At 38.9% G+C, this 18198-nt stretch overlaps 1 protein-coding gene across 2 annotated transcripts in view; it reads right to left on the bottom strand.

Moving 5' to 3' along the window:
• Positions 1 to 18198, bottom strand: part of ADGRE5 (adhesion G protein-coupled receptor E5) — a 580790-nt gene that overhangs the window by 52719 nt on the left and 509873 nt on the right. For both annotated transcript variants that reach the window (XM_053718071.1, XM_053718072.1), the window contains one exon: positions 1293 to 1513. In XM_053718071.1, the coding sequence (XP_053574046.1) occupies positions 1293 to 1513 (221 nt within the window). The remainder of the gene's footprint in view (positions 1 to 1292; positions 1514 to 18198) is intronic.

The raw sequence follows: 18198 nt of genomic DNA, 5'->3' as shown, positions 1-18198 counted from the left end.
TAGGTAAGTATTTAGTTTTAAATAGGAATAATTTATCTCATGATAGAAATATTTACTTAGATTAATTTAAATTATCTTTAAGTTAGGGGATGTTAGGGTTAGACTTAGGTTTAGGGGTTAATAAATGTAATATAGTGGCGGCGGTGTAGGGGGGTCAGATTAGGGGTTAATACATTTAATGTAGGTGGCGGCGGTGTAGGGAGGTCAGATTAGGGGTCAATACATTTAATGTAGGTGGCGGCGGGGTCCGGGAGCGGCGGTTTAGGGATTAATACATATAATGTAGGTGGCGGTGAGCTCCGGGAGCAGCGGTTTAGGGGTTAATAACTTTATTTAGTTGCGGGGGGTCCGGGAGCGGCGGTATAGGGGGTAAACAGTTTAGTTTAGTGTGGGTGCTTAGTGACAGGGTACCAAGAAAGCTGCGAATAAGCCGAAGAGCAGCGAGATCGATGACTGTTAGTTAACAACAGTCCGCTGCTCATCGCTCCGTACTTGGTGCACGGCTTTTTGACAGCTTTCTTGATAACTTTGGCGAACGTATTCAGGTCCGCGGCAGCAATGTTAGGCGAACTTAGGCGAGCGTATTGGTGCCGTCGAATGCAAGAAAGTCGACGGCTTGATAACTAGAGGCCAAAGGATTTAAAGATATTTTGTTTGTGTGTATCAGTTTGATTTATGCTGTTGCATGGGTAATTTTGAGTCTATCTTGCGATGAGGAAGTGGTCTGTTTGCAGAGTACAATGGGGCAAGATGCTGTTATTACGATGTTTGTATGGTGTTATAATAATTATAGAAAATTTCCCTTTTCTTCCAAATCCTATGTGACTGATGATATCACCTCTATTATGTAAGCTCCCCATTGCTAGCTCTGTATAACAAAATACTATAGTTTCTCTATTAAAGTTTCTGATTGTCATAACACAGAATGTAGTAGAATAAAGTGTGTACTGAAAACTTTGGTCACTTGACTAATCTGACTAATCAGGAAGGCACCACTTTGAGAAATGATGTTACTAGCCAGCTGTATACCTTATGAGAAATATATGCTTAATGAAATAGTTGTTTTCTACAAGTTTTCAAAAGAACATATTATAGGGAGTACTAACTTACCAGCTTCTTGTCTACTTATATACTTCTACAAACATAATCTTCCATTCTAGACTGCTTAATTTTTCATCTTTTTAACCACTGTCTCTACATCACTACCCTTTATTTTAGTATTTCTTGCTCTTTCCCAGTATCCCTTTTATATTTTCGGCGCTGTTTTTTCATAATCTGGCTGGCTTACTTACTGTTTGGGAGTCCCATATCCTTTGGAGTATGTTATTGCACTGATGGTGACAATAACAGCTGGAATTCCATAGCCTACAGCTAAGAGATGTCTTTTCTTCAATATGTGGGTGTTGAACACTGTCACTAGCATCAAATAGAGCTCCAGTCCTTCTAGAGCCATGCAGCAAAAGGCGGAAAGGTAAAAAAAGTGCAAAAATCCTGCTATCACACTGCACAGGACCTAAAACACAGAAAGAAAAACAGCTATTATACATGTCATTGCCATGAGAAGACAGCAAAGTCTTATCATTTGATATTTGAAGACTTCACATTAGCTCCTTAATTTGCCCAAGCCCAACCCCGATCATCAAAACCTGACCCTAGACCACTTATATCCAGAACATGGATCTCCTGGACCCTTGTTTCTCAACCTGAAGATATTTGGAACATTGGCAAAAGGGCAGTTAAGGGTTAGTCCTTCATTTTTCCCTCATGACGATCCTAAAGCAAATATTCAGCAAGGTTACTTAAAGGGATACTAAACCTAATTTTCTTTCATGTAATTAGCAAGAGTCCATGAGCTAGTGACGTATGGGATATACATTCCTACCAGGAGGGGCAAAGTTTCCCAAACCTTAAAATGCCTATAAATACACCCCTCACCACACCCACAATTCAGTTTTACAAACTTTGCCTCCCATGGAGGTGGTGAAGTAAGTTTGTGCTAGATTCTACGTTGTATTGCGCTTCGCAGCAGGCTGGAGCCCGGTTTTCCTCTCAGAGTGCAGTGAATGTCAGAGGGATGTGAAGAGAGTATTGCCTATTTGAATACAATGGTCTACCTCTAGGGGATCAATTTCATAGGTTCTCTGTTATCGGTCGTAGAGATTTCTTCTCCTACCTCCCTTTTCAGATCGACGATATACTCTTATATACCTTTACCTCTACTGATTCTCGTTTCAGTACTGGTTTGGCTATCTACTACATGTAGATGAGTGTCCTGGGGTAAGTAAGTCTTATTCTTTGTGACACTCTGCGCTATGGTTGGGCACTTTATATGTAAAGTTCTAAATATATGTCTATAAACTTATATTTGCCTTGATTCAGGATAATCAGTATTCATTTTTAATACAGACTGTCAGTTTCATTATTGGGATAATGCATTTAATTATTTTTTCTTACCTTGAAATTTTTTTATTTGGCCATTTTTTCCTGCGTGCTGTTAGGCTCGCGGGGGCAGAAAAATGTTTCTTTTTATTACGTCATTTTTGGCGCATACTTTTTTTGGCGCAAAATTTTTTTGGCATTTCCGGCGACGTAATTTACGCCGGAAGTTGTATTCTGTTTTGCGCCAAAAAAATGTGGGCGTATTTTTTACTCACTTTATTTAAACATTTTATTTTCATGGCTTCTGGTTTCTAGAAGCTTATTTTTTTTGCATTCTTTCCCATTCCTGAAACTGTCATTTAAGAAATTTGATAATTTTGCTTTATATGTTGTTTTTTCTATTACATATTGCAAGATGTCTCATCCTGACCCTGGATCAAAATCCTCTAATGGACAGACGCTGCCTGATGCTAGTTCTACCAAAGTTAAGTGCATATGTTGTAAACTTGTGGTATCTGTTTCCCCAGCTGTAGTTTGTGAAAGCTGTCATGATAAACTTTCCAATGCAGATTCTGTTTCTATTAGTAATAATCCTTTACCTGTTGTTGTTCCTTCAACATCTATTGTTCAGGATGTTCCTGTTAATGTTAAAGAATTTGTTTCTAATTCTATTAAGAAGGCTCTGTCTGTTATTCCTCCTTCCAGTAAACGTAAAAGGTCTTTCAAAACTTCTCACTTTTCAGATGAATTTTTAGGTGACCGCCATCATTCTGACTTATCTGTTTCTGATGAGGTTTTTTCCGGTTCAGAAGATTCTACTACAGATATTGATACTGATAAATCTTCATATTTATTTAAGATGGAGTTTATTTGTTCATTGCTTAAAGAAGTTTTGATTGCTTTAGATATGGAGGAGTCCAGTCCTCTTGATACTAAAACGGCTAAACATTTAAATTCGGTTTATAAACCTCATGTGTTAATTCTGGAAGTTTTTCCAGTTCCTGATGCTATCTCAGATGTGATTGCTAGGGAATGGGATAGTCTGGGTACTTCATTTACTCCTTCTCCAAGGTTTAAGAAATTGTACCCTGTGCCATCTGATAGACTGGAATTTTGGGATAAAATCCCTAAAGTCGATGGGGCTATCTCTACTCTAGCCAAACGTACTGCTATTCCTACGGCAGATAGCACTTCATTTAAAGATCCTTTAGATAGGAAAATTGAATCTTTTTTGAGAAAAGCTTATTTATGTTCAGGTAATCTACTTAGACCTGCTATCTCTTTGGCTGATGTTGCTGCAGCTTCAACTTTCTGGTTGGAGGCTTTAGCGCAACAAGTGACAGATCATAACACATATAGCATTGTTAAACTTCTTCAACACGCTAATAACTTTGTCTGTGATGCCATTTTTTATATCATTAGAGTTGATGTCCGGTATATGTCTTTAGCTATTTTAGCTAGACGAGCTTTATGGCTTAAATCCTGGAATGTAGATATGAGTTCTAAATCAACTTTGCTTTCTCTCTCTTTCCAAGGTAATAAATTGTTTGGTTCTCAGTTGGATTCTATAATTTCAACTGTTACTGGAGGGAAGGGTGCCTTTTTGCCTCAGGGAAAAAAATCTAAAGGTAATTACAGGGCTGCTAATCGTTTTCGTTCCTTTCGTCAGAAGGAGCAGAAGCCCGATCCTTCCCCTAAAGGAACAGTTTCTGGTTGGAAACCTAATCCAGTCTGGAATAAATCCAAGCCTTTCAGAAAGTCAAAACCAGCCCCTAAATCCGCATGAAGGTGCGGCCCTCATTCCAGCGCAGCTGGTAGGGGGCAGGTTACGATTTTTCAAAGATGTTTGGAACAATTCGGTTCACAATCTTTGGATTCAGAACCTTGTTTCACAAGGGTACAGAATAGGTTTCAAAGTAAGACCGCCTGTGAGAAGATTCTCTCTCACGCATTCCAGTCAATCCAGTGAAGGCTCAGGCGTTTCTGAAATGTGTTTCAGACCTAAGGTTAGCTGGGGTAATTATACCAGTCTGGTACAGGGTCTGGGGTTTTATTCAAATCTATTCATCGTACCAAAGAAAGAGAATTCTTTCAGACCGGTTCTGGATCTAAAAATATTGAATCGTTATGTAAGGATACCAACATTCAAAATGGTGACTATAAGAACTATTCTGCCTTTTGTTCAGCAAGGACATTATATGTCTACAATAGATTTACAGGATGCATACCTGCATATTCCAATTCTTCCAGATCACTATCAGTTTCTGAGATTCTCTTTTCTAGACAAGCATTACCAGTTTATTGCTCTTCCATTTGGTCTAGCAACAGCGCCAAGGATCTTTTCGAAGGTTCTCGGTGCCCTTCTCTCTGTAATCAAAGAACAGGGTATTGCGGTATTTCCTTATTTGGACGATATCTTGGTACTTGCTCAGTCTTCACATTCTGCAGAATCTCATACGAATCAACTTGTGTTGTTTCTTCAAAGACATGGTTGGAGGATCAATTTACCAAAGAGTTCCTTGATTCCTCAGACAAGGGTAACCTTTTTAGGTTTCCAAATAGATTCAGTGTCCATGACTTTGTCTCTGACAGAAAAGAGACGTCTGAAATTGGTTTCAGCCTGTCGAAACCTTCAGTCTCAATTGTTCCCTTCGGTAGCATTATGCATGGAGATTTTAGGTCTCATGACTGCTGCATCGGACGCGATCCCTTTTGCTCGTTTTCACACGAGACCACTCCAGCTTTGTATGCTGAACTAGTGGTGCAGGGATTATACAAGGATATCACAAATAATATCCTTAAATCCCAATGTTCGATCATCTCTAACTTGGTGGATGGATCACCGTCGTTTAATTCAAGGGGCCTCTTTCGTTCGTCCAACCTGGACTGTGATCTCTACAGATGCGAGTCTATCAGGTTGGGGAGCTGTTTGGGGATCTCTGACAGCGCAAGGGGTTTGGAAATCTCAGGAGGCGAGATTACCAATCAATATTTTGGAACTCCGTGCGATTTTCAGAGCTCTTCAGTTCTGGCCTCTTCTAAAGAGAGAATCGTTTATTTGTTTTCAAACGGACAATGTCACGACCGTGGCATATGTCAATCATCAAGGGGGGACTCACAGTCCTCAAGCTATGAAAGAAGTATCTCGGATACTTGTATGAGCAGAATCCAGCTCCTGTCTAATTTCTGCGGTTCACATCCCAGGTGTAGACAATTGGGAAGCGGATTATCTCAGTCGCCAGACGTTACATCCGGGCGAATGGTCTCTTCATCCAGAGGTTTTTCTTCAGATTGTTCAAATCTGGGGACTTCCAGAAATAGATCTGATGGCCTCTCATCTGAACAAGAAACTTCCCAGGTATCTGTCCAGATCCCGGGATCCTCAGGCGGAAGCAGTGGATGCGTTGTCAATTCCTTGGAATTATCATCCTGCTTATATCTTTCCGCCTCTAGTTCTTCTTCCGAAAGTAATCTCCAAAATTCTATTGGAGCGCTCATTAGTACTGCTGGTGGCTCCAGCATGGCCTCACAGGTTTTGGTTTGCGGATCTCGTTCGGATGGCCAGTAGCCAACCTTGGACACTTCCGTTAAGGCCAGACCTTCTATCTCAAGGCCCTTTTTTCCATCAGGATCTCAAATTATTAAATTTGAAGGTATGGAGATTGAACGCTTAATTCTTAGTCATAGAGGTTTCTCTGACTCAGTGATTAATACTATGTTACAGGCTCGAAAATCTGTCTCTAGAAAGATTTATTATCGAGTTTGGAAGACTTACATCTCTTGGTGTTCTTCTCATAAATTCTCCTGGCATTCTTTCAGAATTCCTAGAATTTTACAATTTCTTCAGGATGGTTTGGATAAAGGTTTGTCTGCAAGTTCTTTGAAAAGACAAATATCTGCTCTTTCTGTTCTTTTTCACAGAAAGATTGCTAATCTTCCTGATATTCATTGTTTTGTACAGGCTTTGGTCCGTATCAAACCTGTTATTAAGCCAATCTCTCCTCCTTGGAGTCTTAATTTGGTTTTGACAGCTTTACAGGCTCCTCCGTTTGAGCCTATGCATTCTCTGGACATGAAAACAGAATTTATGCTTACCTGATAAATTACTTTCTCCAACGGTGTGTCCGGTCCACGGCGTCATCCTTACTTGTGGGATATTCTCTTCCCCAACAGGAAATGGCAAAGAGTCCCAGCAAAGCTGGTCACATGATCCCTCCTAGGCTCCGCCCACCCCAGTCATTCGACCGACGGACAGGAGGAAATATATATAGGAGAAATCATATGATACCGTGGTGACTGTAGTTAGAGAAAATAATTCATCAGACCTGATTAAAAAAAACCAGGGCGGGCCGTGGACCGGACACACCGTTGGAGAAAGTAATTTATCAGGTAAGCATAAATTCTGTTTTCTCCAACATAGGTGTGTCCGGTCCACGGCGTCATCCTTACTTGTGGGAACCAATACCAAAGCTTTAGGACACGGATGAAGGGAGGGAGCAAATCAGGTCACCTAAACACAAGGCACCACAGCTTGCAAAACCTTTCTCCCAAAAATAGCCTCCGAAGAAGCAAAAGTATCAAATTTAAACACCAAAAAACTCTTAACCATCTCCGTGGAGATGTTGCCTGTGCAACGGCAAAGAGAATGACTGGGGTGGGCGGAGCCTAGGAGGGATCATGTGACCAGCTTTGCTGGGACTCTTTGCCATTTCCTGTTGGGGAAGAGAATATCCCACAAGTAAGGATGACGCCGTGGACCGGACACACCTATGTTGGAGAAATTACTTTCTTGGAAAGTATTGTTCCTTTTGGCTATCTCTTCTGCTAGAAGAGTTTCTGAGTTATCTGCTCTTTCTTGTGAATCTCCTTTGCTGATTTTTCATCAGGATAAGGCGGTGTTGCGGACTTCATTTCAATTTTTACCTAAGGTTGTGAATTCTAACAACATTAGTAGAGAAATTGTTGTCCCTTCATTATGTCCTAATCCTAAGAATTCTAAGGAAAGATCGTTACATTCTTTGGATGTAGTTAGAGCTTTGAAATATTATGTTGAAGCTACTAAAGATTTTAGAAAGACTTCTAGTCTATTTGTTGTTTTTTCTGGTCCCAGGAAAGTTCAGAAGGCTTCTGCCATTTCTTTGGCGTCTTGGTTAAAGTCTTTGATTCATCATGCTTATGTGGAGTCGGGTAAGTCCCCGCCTCAAAGAATTACGGCTCATTCTACTAGGTCAGTTTCTACTTCCTGGGCCTTTAGGAATGAAGCTTCTGTTGATCAGATTTGCAAAGCGGCGACTTGGTCTTCTTTGCATACTTTTACTAAATTCTACCATTTTTATGTGTTTTCTTCTTCTGAAGCAGTTTTTGGTAGAAAAGTACTTCAGGCAGCTGTTTCTGTTTGATTTGTCTGCTTATAATTTCAGTTTTTTTCATTATAAAGATTAAAACTTTTGATTTGGGTTGTGGATTATTTTTTTCAGCGGAATTGGCTGTCTTTATTTTATCCCTCCCTCTCTAGTGACTCTTGCGTGGAAGTTCCACATCTTGGGTATCTGCTATCCCATACGTCACTAGCTCATGGACTCTTGCTAATTACATAAAAGAAAATTTATTTCTTTCATATTAGCAAGAGTCCTTTTTGAGGTGGTTATGATTTTTTTGTATAAAGCACAATTATTCCAATTCCTTATTTTTGATGCTTTCGCTCCTTTCTTATCACCCCACTTGCTTGGCTATTCGTTAAACTGAATTGTGGGTGTGGTGAGGGGTGTATTTATAGGCATTTTAAGGTTTGGGAAACTGTGCCCCTCCTGGTAGGAATGTATATCCCATACGTCACTAGCTCATGGACTCTTGCTAATATGAAAGAAATGAATTTATCAGGTAAGTTCTTACATAAATTATGTTTTTGTTTCTTTCATGATTCAGATAGAACATGCAATTTTAAGCAACTGTCTAATTTACTTCTATTATTAATTGTTCTTCGTTCTCTTGCTATCTTTATTTAAAAAGCAGGAATGTAAGGCTTAGGAGCCTGGCCATTTTGTGTTCAGTACCCTGGGTAGAGCTTGCTAATTGGTGGCTACATTTAGTCACCATTAAGCAAGTGTAACCCTGGTGCTGAACCAAAAATGGGCTATAGGAATAGATATACAGGTATAGGTATATATATATATATATATATATATATATATATATATATATATATATATATATATATATATATATATATACAGGGAGTGCAGAATTATTAGGCAAGTTGTATTTTTGAGGATTAATTTTATTATTGAACAAAAACCATGTTCTCAATGAACCCAAAAAATTCATTAATATCAAAGCTGAATATTTTTGGAAGTAGTTTTTAGTTTCTTTTTAGTTTTAGCTATTTTAGGGGGATATATGTGTGTGCAGGTGACTATTACTGTGCATAATTATTAGGCAACTTAACAAAAAACAAATATATACCCATTTCAATTATTTATGTTTACCAGTGAAACCAATATAACATCTCAACATTCACAAATATACATTTCTGACATTCAAAAACAAAACAAAAACAAATCAGTGACCAATATAGCCACCTTTCTTTGCAAGGACACTCAAAAGCCTGCCATCCATGGATTCTGTCAGTGTTTTGATCTGTTCACCATCAACATTGCGTGCAGCAGCAACCACAGCCTCCCAGACACTGTTCAGAGAGGTGTACTGTTTTCCCTCCTTGTAAATCTCACATTTGATGATGGACCACAGGTTCTCAATAGGGTTCAGATCAGGTGAACAGGGAGGCCATGTCATTAGATTTTCTTCTTTTATACCCTTTCTTGCCAGCCACGCTGTGGAGTACTTGGACGCGTGTGATGGAGCATTGTCCTGCATGAAAATCATGTTTTTCTTGAAGGATGCAGACTTCTTCCTGTACCACTGCTTGAAGAAGGTGTCTTCCAGAAACTGGCAGTAGGACTGGGAGTTGAGCTTGACTCCATCCTCAACCCGAAAAGGCCCCACAAGCTCATCTTTGATGATACCAGCCCAAACCAGTACTCCACCTCCACCTTGCTGGCGTCTGAGTCGGACTGGAGCTCTCTGCCCTTTACCAATCCAGCCACGGGCCCATCCATCTGGCCCATCAAGACTCACTCTCATTTCATCAGTCCATAAAACCTTAGAAAAATCAGTCTTGAGATATTTCTTGGCCCAGTCTTGACGTTTCAGCTTGTGTGTCTTGTTCAGTGGTGGTCGTCTTTCAGCCTTTCTTACCTTGGCCATGTCTCTGAGTATTGCACACCTTGTGCTTTTGGGCACTCCAGTGATGTTGCAGCTCTGAAATATGGCCAAACTGGTGGCAAGTGGCATCTTGGCAGCTGCACGCTTGACTTTTCTCAGTTCATGGACAGTTATTTTGCGCCTTGGTTTTTCCACACGCTTCTTGCGACCCTGTTGACTATTTTGAATGAAACGCTTGATTGTTCGATGATCACGCTTCAGAAGCTTTGCAATTTTAAGAGTGCTGCATCCCTCTGCAAGATATCTCACTATTTTTGACTTTTCTGAGCCTGTCAAGTCCTTCTTTTGACCCATTTTGCCAAAGGAAAGGAAGTTGCCTAATAATTATGCACACCTGATATAGGGTGTTGATGTCATTAGACCACACCCCTTCTCATTACAGAGATGCACATCACCTAATATGCTTAATTGGTAGTAGGCTTTCGAGCCTATACAGCTTGGAGTAAGACAACATGCATAAAGAGGATGATGTGGTCAAAATACTAATTTGCCTAATAATTCTGCACTCCCTGTATATATATACACATACAATAAAAATGACATTTTCCTGTATGTGAAAAACATTGGAATGTGAAAGATTAATAACTCCTGACGTGCATGTTTTTTCTTCTGCGCTTAAGTATATATTTATATATATATATATATATATATATATATATATGATAATGTTATAGGGACAGTCTAGTCAAAATTAAACTTCCATGATCCAGATAGGTCATGCAATTTTAAACAACTTTCCAATTTACTTTTATAATCCAATAAAAACATGAAGAACTGAAGTGACACAAAACTACCTTAGTTCCTCTGTCCTAATAGTTAGCAGCAATGCTTCCTAAGTTATCCTGGACTCTTAATGACACTTTGAGGGCAGAGGTGCATTGGAGGAGCTAGGCTGCTGTGTGTTAAATTACTATAAACAGGAGGAGAGACACAGCAAACACTCAGTGCAGCTAATCTTACTGTGTAATTATGCACAGCACCGGACTGGCTGAGCTGTTGGGGGAAAATAATTTTTGTATTGTTTAGTCTCACAGCAATTTTTATATTTTTGCACTGTGTGTAGGAAGTGGTGTATGTTTAAAACTCATGCTAAAATCAGTAAGTTGCAGAAGATACAGAGTGCTAAAATATGAAGATTACTGTCAGATTACATAATGCAAAGATGCAAACAATAAATTATCTTTAGTAGCAGTCAAGCAATTTCCCTCTTTTACAACTAATCAGCACAGCTCTTTACCTAGTGTGGACAAGCTGTTTGTAAGTGTTTTTTCTTCTGATTTGTGGCAGTTTAAACAGCAATCACCCAGAGAAGGTGCAGCAAGGAGTCCCTGTCTACACCTGCTCTAAGTGATCGAGCAGAGTACTTGCTGCATGCTCAGCTGCAGCCCTCCAAATCTCCGGGAGGGGACATTTCTAGGCACAAAAGAAATCCAGGGACATACAACAAAATCCAGGGTATGACCCTGGAAATCAAGGACGGTTGGCAACTATACCCTTAATGCTACTAAAATATTGTGTTCTAGGAAGTTGGCCATCATTGTTTTAAAGTGTGATTTAAACAATATTTTACTTTTTTTTTATTAAATAGCTTTTTTTAATTGTCAAGGCTGTAAATTTTGAACATTAATTCTAATCTAGTTCAGAGGACACCAGTTAGAGATACATAAATTGACAAATAGTCAACCTTTTTTTCATAAAGAGGACATTTCTAATAAAATTTCAGTTTCTTATTAAAAAAATAAACTTCTATTCTGAATAAAACAGAGTTTTCTTGTAATTTCTCTCCACTATTAAAGCAGCAGGTGTCCATATCAGCCAGTGAGGATTTGTAGAAATTATAAAATCACTATAGCAGTGATCAAGTGCGTGAGGCTCTGCAAAAAATGCGTGGAGAACTGTGTGCATCCTCTACCTTTAAGATGTATTTGTCATGCTTTCATTCATTTTTTTTTATACATTTTCATATCTCATATTCTTGCCTGTGCATGTTTCAATTTATTTCACAGGAGTGCGGAGGTCTCTTTGTGTGGCTATTTCCTGTATCAGTGTTTGTGTGCTCAGACCCTACCTCCTGCACCCACGCAGGGAGAACAGAGAGATTGTGCACACACTGAAAACATGCGCAGAACCTGGAAGAAGCTGGTAAGCGCAACGCTTTTTACTTATTTGGAAAATACTACAGTTTTGATTTCTTAACCACATGCTGAATCAATCGAAAGTGATGCAGCATACAGTATATGTAAAAAAAAAAAAAAGCTGACAATAAAATGTCCCATGAACATCTCTTATGCAAAAAAAAAGCACTTCCACTGATGATGAGGCTGTACATTTTTTTTGTATGTTTGTGAAAAGTAGCCGAATGGAAAAAAATCCAGGTTTAAATGATAAATCGTTTAATTAATCAGGGATTGATAAGAATTTATATTGAGTAACATGTGCCTTTAACATTTTTTCAGGCACAAAATGGAAATCCTGCTATGTTTATGCAGAAAAGAAAATGTTTGAGTACAGTGGCCCTTTAAGAATATGAAACACTTATTAATTTAACTTTGAATCCCTATCAATGATGCAGTCCTTTAAAGGGATATGAAACCCAAAAATGTTCTTTAATGATTTAGATATCAAATGCAATTTTAAAGATCTTTCTAAATAACTTCTATTATCAAATTTTTCTTTGTGTGCTTGGTATCTTTTGTTGAAAGCAGGGATGTATGCTTAGGATCCGGACCATTTCTGGAGCACTATATGGCAGCAGTTTAGCAAGAATGTTATCCATTTGCAAGAGCACTAGATGGCAGCAATATTTCCTGCCATTTAGTGCTCTAGGAGCCTACCTAGGTATCTCATCAACACAGAATATCATGGGAACAAAGCAAATTTGAGGATAGAAGTAAATTGGAAACTATTTTAAAATTGTTTGCTTTGTCTGAATCACAAAATACATTTTTTGTGTTTCATATCACTTGTGCCATCTATCTTTTTTTCTTTGCATACACTAAAAACAATTAGGAATTTGGGTCCCCTTGCTCAATATACATACAGAGAACTAGCTGCACCTCACTAAAATGTACAATATGTCTGATATTTTGTAGCTAGACTTCCTTTATGGACTGACTCAGACTTCCTAAAATGGCTAAAGGTTGGGGGGTGGAGCTATCCAGAGCCCAAGATGGACGTGAGTGAATAGAGCTCTGAAGTGTGGCCGGCTAAATACTCACCCAGAGAGCACCAGGATGTGAAATACTGGGCAGAACTACCAGATTTTGTCTTACTGACACCCAGGGACCCTCCGGTTCTAAGTAAGAGGTGATAGTAGGTTATGGGTGCCTGAACACAGAGAAGCTGCACGGCCTGCCACGTGGCTGAAACCTACCTCTCCATAACGCTGCTCTTCAGCTCTCTGCAGCCCTGCTGTAACTACACGGCAGACTTACTCCGTACACTCGGTCTTCCAGAAAGCGAAACAAGCGAAATGTGAGGGGAATAAAACTGCGCAACTACGCAGTAAGATTTTTTTTTTTTTTGCTGTACTGTACTAGGCCGCAAGTACCTCCCTCCTATATAGAATATACACAGGCCTTAATCTAATAGGATTCTGAATCACACTGGGCTCATTAATGGCTAACATGGACTCTTAAAACCACTGATATCACTTGTAACAATCTTGAAAAGAAGACTAGGTAATAAAAGGTTGCAGGTGACATTTATACTGTAATAATAATAAGAAGAAAACCCATCATTAAGTGGCACATTATGCTCTCCTGTTAAAAAAAAACATTTTGACTCAGTTGATTAAATGCATATATAGATAGCCAATATCAGGAGATATATCTACTCTCGCATCTTCTAATATAAAGCCATAAATGAGATTGGTAGCAGAATAGTTCAACTGGAGGAAGATGTGGAACAGACAGACAGACTCTTGGACCAGCAAGCTCGTCAGACTTTCCACAACTCCACTTTAATTTATCAACTCCAGGATCAGGTTGAAGACCTGGACAACAGAGGGAGACAACAAAACATTAGAGTCAGAGGCATACCAGAGAGCATTAAACCTACAGAGCTGCTACCCTTTCTTCAAAAGCTATTCAACAAGCTTGTAGGAAATGAAGAAGTAATAGAATATCCACTGGATCGATACCATCATGCTCTACGATCGCCTCCTAAAGATACAGCACCCCCAAGAGATGTCATCCTCAAGTTTACAAGCTTTAGGGATAAAGAAAATATACTCTCTGCTGCAAGGAAAAACTCACCTATCTCATTTGAGGGCTGCTCCCTCCAACTCTATGCTGACCTTAGTCAACTGACACTAACAAAAAGGAGAGAGGCTAGATTCCTCACACTGCACCTTAGAGATCTTAGCATTCTATACCGATGGGGCTTCCCCTTTCGCCTAAAGGTGGTCAAGGACAACCTAACTGCAATATACAGATCACCAGTAGACCTAGATCCTTTTTGTTCACAGCTGGGGATAGCAAAAAAATAGCAATAAGACGCAGCATATCTAAGTTACCAAAGTTACCCTACCTTTAGATAACATACTTGTAGCATAGGTAGTGAAACCACTAACAGAGACCTCCATCCACAAGTTTTAATATGTTTTGTGGGACTCAAAGGGAGTACATACTCCCACTAGTACAAATAACAAAGCAATATGAAGATGCCTTATTAGTATACACCTACCCATCCCCCCTGAAGTTGGTATATCTTCCACCGTAACTAACCTAGTCTCATATTTAACAAGAAAAGTTAATGATATTACAAATATGTTGTGCCTAGGGATTACATTCCCACTAGTTATTCATAATAAAAGCAGACCTGCAACAAAAAGTAGTAGCAGTCACTTATACCCACCCCCCTCCATTTCACTCTTAGGAGTAGTTAATCGATTTTGTTATTTTTAATAATGTTAAATATGTAGTGTTATTAATGTTTGTTTTTTACCATTCAAGATGCAATAGTTGTTTTTTACCCTCTACATCTACCTCTCCTCTCTCCCTCTTTCCTTGGTCCAGTTGGGCAACCATAAGCCTTAAGTAAAATAAGCACCAGGTAAGCCTTTTGCCTCCAAGAACACCACCTCTCACTGTAGACATGCAAATTCTAACATACCAGGCTTCCACTAACTATAATATAATTAATCAATATACCTTATTTTTTATTCTTACATGCTTTATAGATGGGTCCTCATATAATTAGAATAATTACACAGAATGCCAAAGGCCTAAACTCACCAACAAAGTGATCGTAACCCTTGCGTGTTTTATAATATTGAAGGCTGATATAGTCTTTGTGCAGGAGACCCACTTCCCGAAAGAAGGTCCACCCAAATTTTCTAATAGGGATTTCCCTACAGGCTACTTCTCATCTAGTGTCAGAAAAAGAGGAGGAGTTGGGATCTTAATTCATAGAGCATTGTCTTTCCAATCAGATCCCAGTGGTAGGTGGCTCATTATTACAGGCCTTCTACATAACCGACCAATAACACTGGCCAAGATTTATGCGCCCAACACTAAACAAGCAAAGTTCTTAAAAAAAGTTACACACAAAATACTTCAAATTCAAAAAGGGCCCTTAGTGCTAGCAGGGGATTTTAACATAGCATTTGAGCCACAACTGGAGGCCGAGGTAGTGCCTCTCCAAAAACTCTTATGGATATGAGCTCTTACATTCAAAACCTTGCTCTGATTGACACGTGGAGGGTTAAACACCAGGGACAACGAAATTATACAAATTATACAATGAAATCCACTTCTTCTCCTTGAATACTTGAGCTGAACCATAAGATATTATTTCGCTGGTAACTCACACCAGAAAGAATTAAATGCATATATCCTAATTCTTGTTGGAGAGGATGTGGGTCTCCAGGCACTATGATGCACATAGTTATCTCCATTTTGGGAACAAATCGAGTCCCTTCTTAAATCTATTATGGGAAGCACTTTTAATCTAACTCCAATCACTGCACTTATTAATTTCAAACCTGGCAAGATATGCAAAATTAAGTGGAAATTGCTGCAAATTAGTATTAACAGTCCAAGACTGCTTATAGCACGTAAAATGGAAGAAGTGGATAACTAACACGTCTGAACTCCTCGCGGTGGAAGAATATTCATACTATAAAAATGGAAACCTGACTTTCTTCCAGGAAGTCCAATTCTACTGGGAAACTCTAATCCACACTCCTTTGCCCATAAATGAGACACAATGTAGAGGCTCAATAAACATCTACTCTTTAGCCCCACGGGACCCTTTTCAGTTGCGCTAAATATGGAAATAATATGTGATACAATGGCCTCTAGTTATCAACGTTTCTACTTACGCAGGTATTGGATGCAGATTCGCCGGCCCAATCCGCTCGCCTAAGCTCGCCTAACATCGCCGCCGCGGACCTGAATACGTTCGCCAAAGTTATCAAGAAAGCTGTCAAGAAGCCGCGCACCAAGTACGGAGCGATGAGCAGCGGACTGTTGTTAACTGGCAGTCATCGATCTCGCTGCTCATCGGCTTCTTCGCAGCTTTCTTGCTAGCCTGTCACTAAGCACCCACACTATACTATAATGTTATACCCCCTAAACCGCCGCTCCCGGAGCCCCCCGCACCTAAATAAACTTATTAACCCCTAAACCGCCGCTCCCGCAACTATAATACATATATTAACTTATAAACTGTCGCTCCCGGACCCCGCCACCACTATAATAAATATATGAACCCCTAAACCGCCGCTCCCGGACCCCACCGCCACCTACATTATACCTATTAACCTCTAATCTGCCGCCCCCTATATCGCCGCCACCTACATAAAGTTATTAACCCCTATCCTGCCGATCCCGCACCCCGCCGCAAATAAATTAATTGTTTAACCCCTAAACCGTTGCACCCGGAGCCCTCCGCCACCTACATTACATTTATTAACCCCTATCCTGCCCCCCCTACACCGCCGCCACCTACAGTACATTGATTAACCCCTAATCTACCCCCCCTACACCGCCGCCAATATATTAAATGAATTAACCCCAAAACCTAAGTCTAACCCTAACCCTAACACCCCCCTAACTTAAATATTATTTAAATTAATCTAAATAAATATTCCTATAATTAAAAAAATTAATCCTATTTAAAACTAAATACTTACCTATAAAATAAACCCTAAGATAGCTACAATATAATTAATAATTACATTATAGCTATTTTAGGGTTTATTTTTATTTTACAGGTAACATTGTATTTATTTTAATTAGGTACAATAGTTATTAAATAGTTATTAACTATTTAATAGCTACCTAGTTAAAATAATTACAAATTTACCTGTAAAATAAATCCTAACCTAAGTTACAAATACACCTAACACTACACTATCAATAAATTAATACGTTACTCACTTCAGTTTATGGGACTAACATTGTAATATATATCAATAGAATACCCATTGCATACCTTGTGATAATCGATTTTTTGAGACATTATACATTGTATCTAACGCACCTAATTAATATCAAGTCGTTCTGTGTATATAAAGCGATAAGATACAACATACACTTATAATCCAATCCAAGATTTATAACTGTTTAGATGCCGGCATCACTCATAGGATTAAATGTTTTTAATTGGTTTTAAATGTGGATGATTTATAAATTCTTTTATGTTAATGTTTTTATATTCAATGTTTTCATTTATATAACATTAAATAAGTTTTAATACAAATCAGTTCTGTGGGAGGAACTTATTTTCTGGGTATTGACCAGTATTATTTTAGAGTTAACAACCTCTGAATCTAAACATTGTAGCCTTTATAACGACACTTTTCTAAAGTTCCATTTTCACTCGATATTTTGCAACATTATTTTAATTAAACTACTATACCATAACATTAGGACTATTTTCTAGGGTTGTATCTCACGCCCGCATTTAGGGTAAGTTGTACCTGCTCAGTATATCATTCTAGTTATATTATTAAATATAGAAATTATATAGATACCCTAAACCCAAATAGATACCTTATATTCCAGTATATCACCTCTCCAAGTTTTTTACACACACCCCTTTTTCCTAATTAGGACGTATAACAGTGCTCAACTATACGACATAAGCCATATAAATTTACCTACATAAGATTCATCAGGCTATCACATTTTTATTTTTGAGTATATTGACTCTGAGCTTCTGTAGCGCTATCCCACGCCCCCCATACTCCAGGGTTTTAGAGTAGGGGTGTGTGGGTGGTGGGTTGTAATGTTGGGGGGGGGGGTATTGTATTTCTTTTTCTTACAGGTAAAAAACAGCTGATTACAGCTGATTACTTTGGGGCAATGCCTCACAAAAAGCCCTTTTAAGGGTTGGTAAAAGAGCTGATTACTTTGGGGCAATGCCCCGCAAAAGGCCCTTTTAAGGGCTATTTGTAATTTAGTTTAGGATAGGGAATTTTATTATTTTGGGGGGCTTTTTTATTTTATTAGGGGGCTTAGATTAGGTGTAATTAGATTAAATTTCTTGTAATATTTTTTTATTTTTTGTAATTTAGTGCGTTTTTTTGTA

Source organism: Bombina bombina, chromosome 6 (assembly GCF_027579735.1).
Source record: "Bombina bombina isolate aBomBom1 chromosome 6, aBomBom1.pri, whole genome shotgun sequence".
NCBI classification, from domain to species: domain Eukaryota; kingdom Metazoa; phylum Chordata; class Amphibia; order Anura; family Bombinatoridae; genus Bombina; species Bombina bombina.
This window is presented reverse-complemented; position numbering and strand designations above follow the sequence as displayed.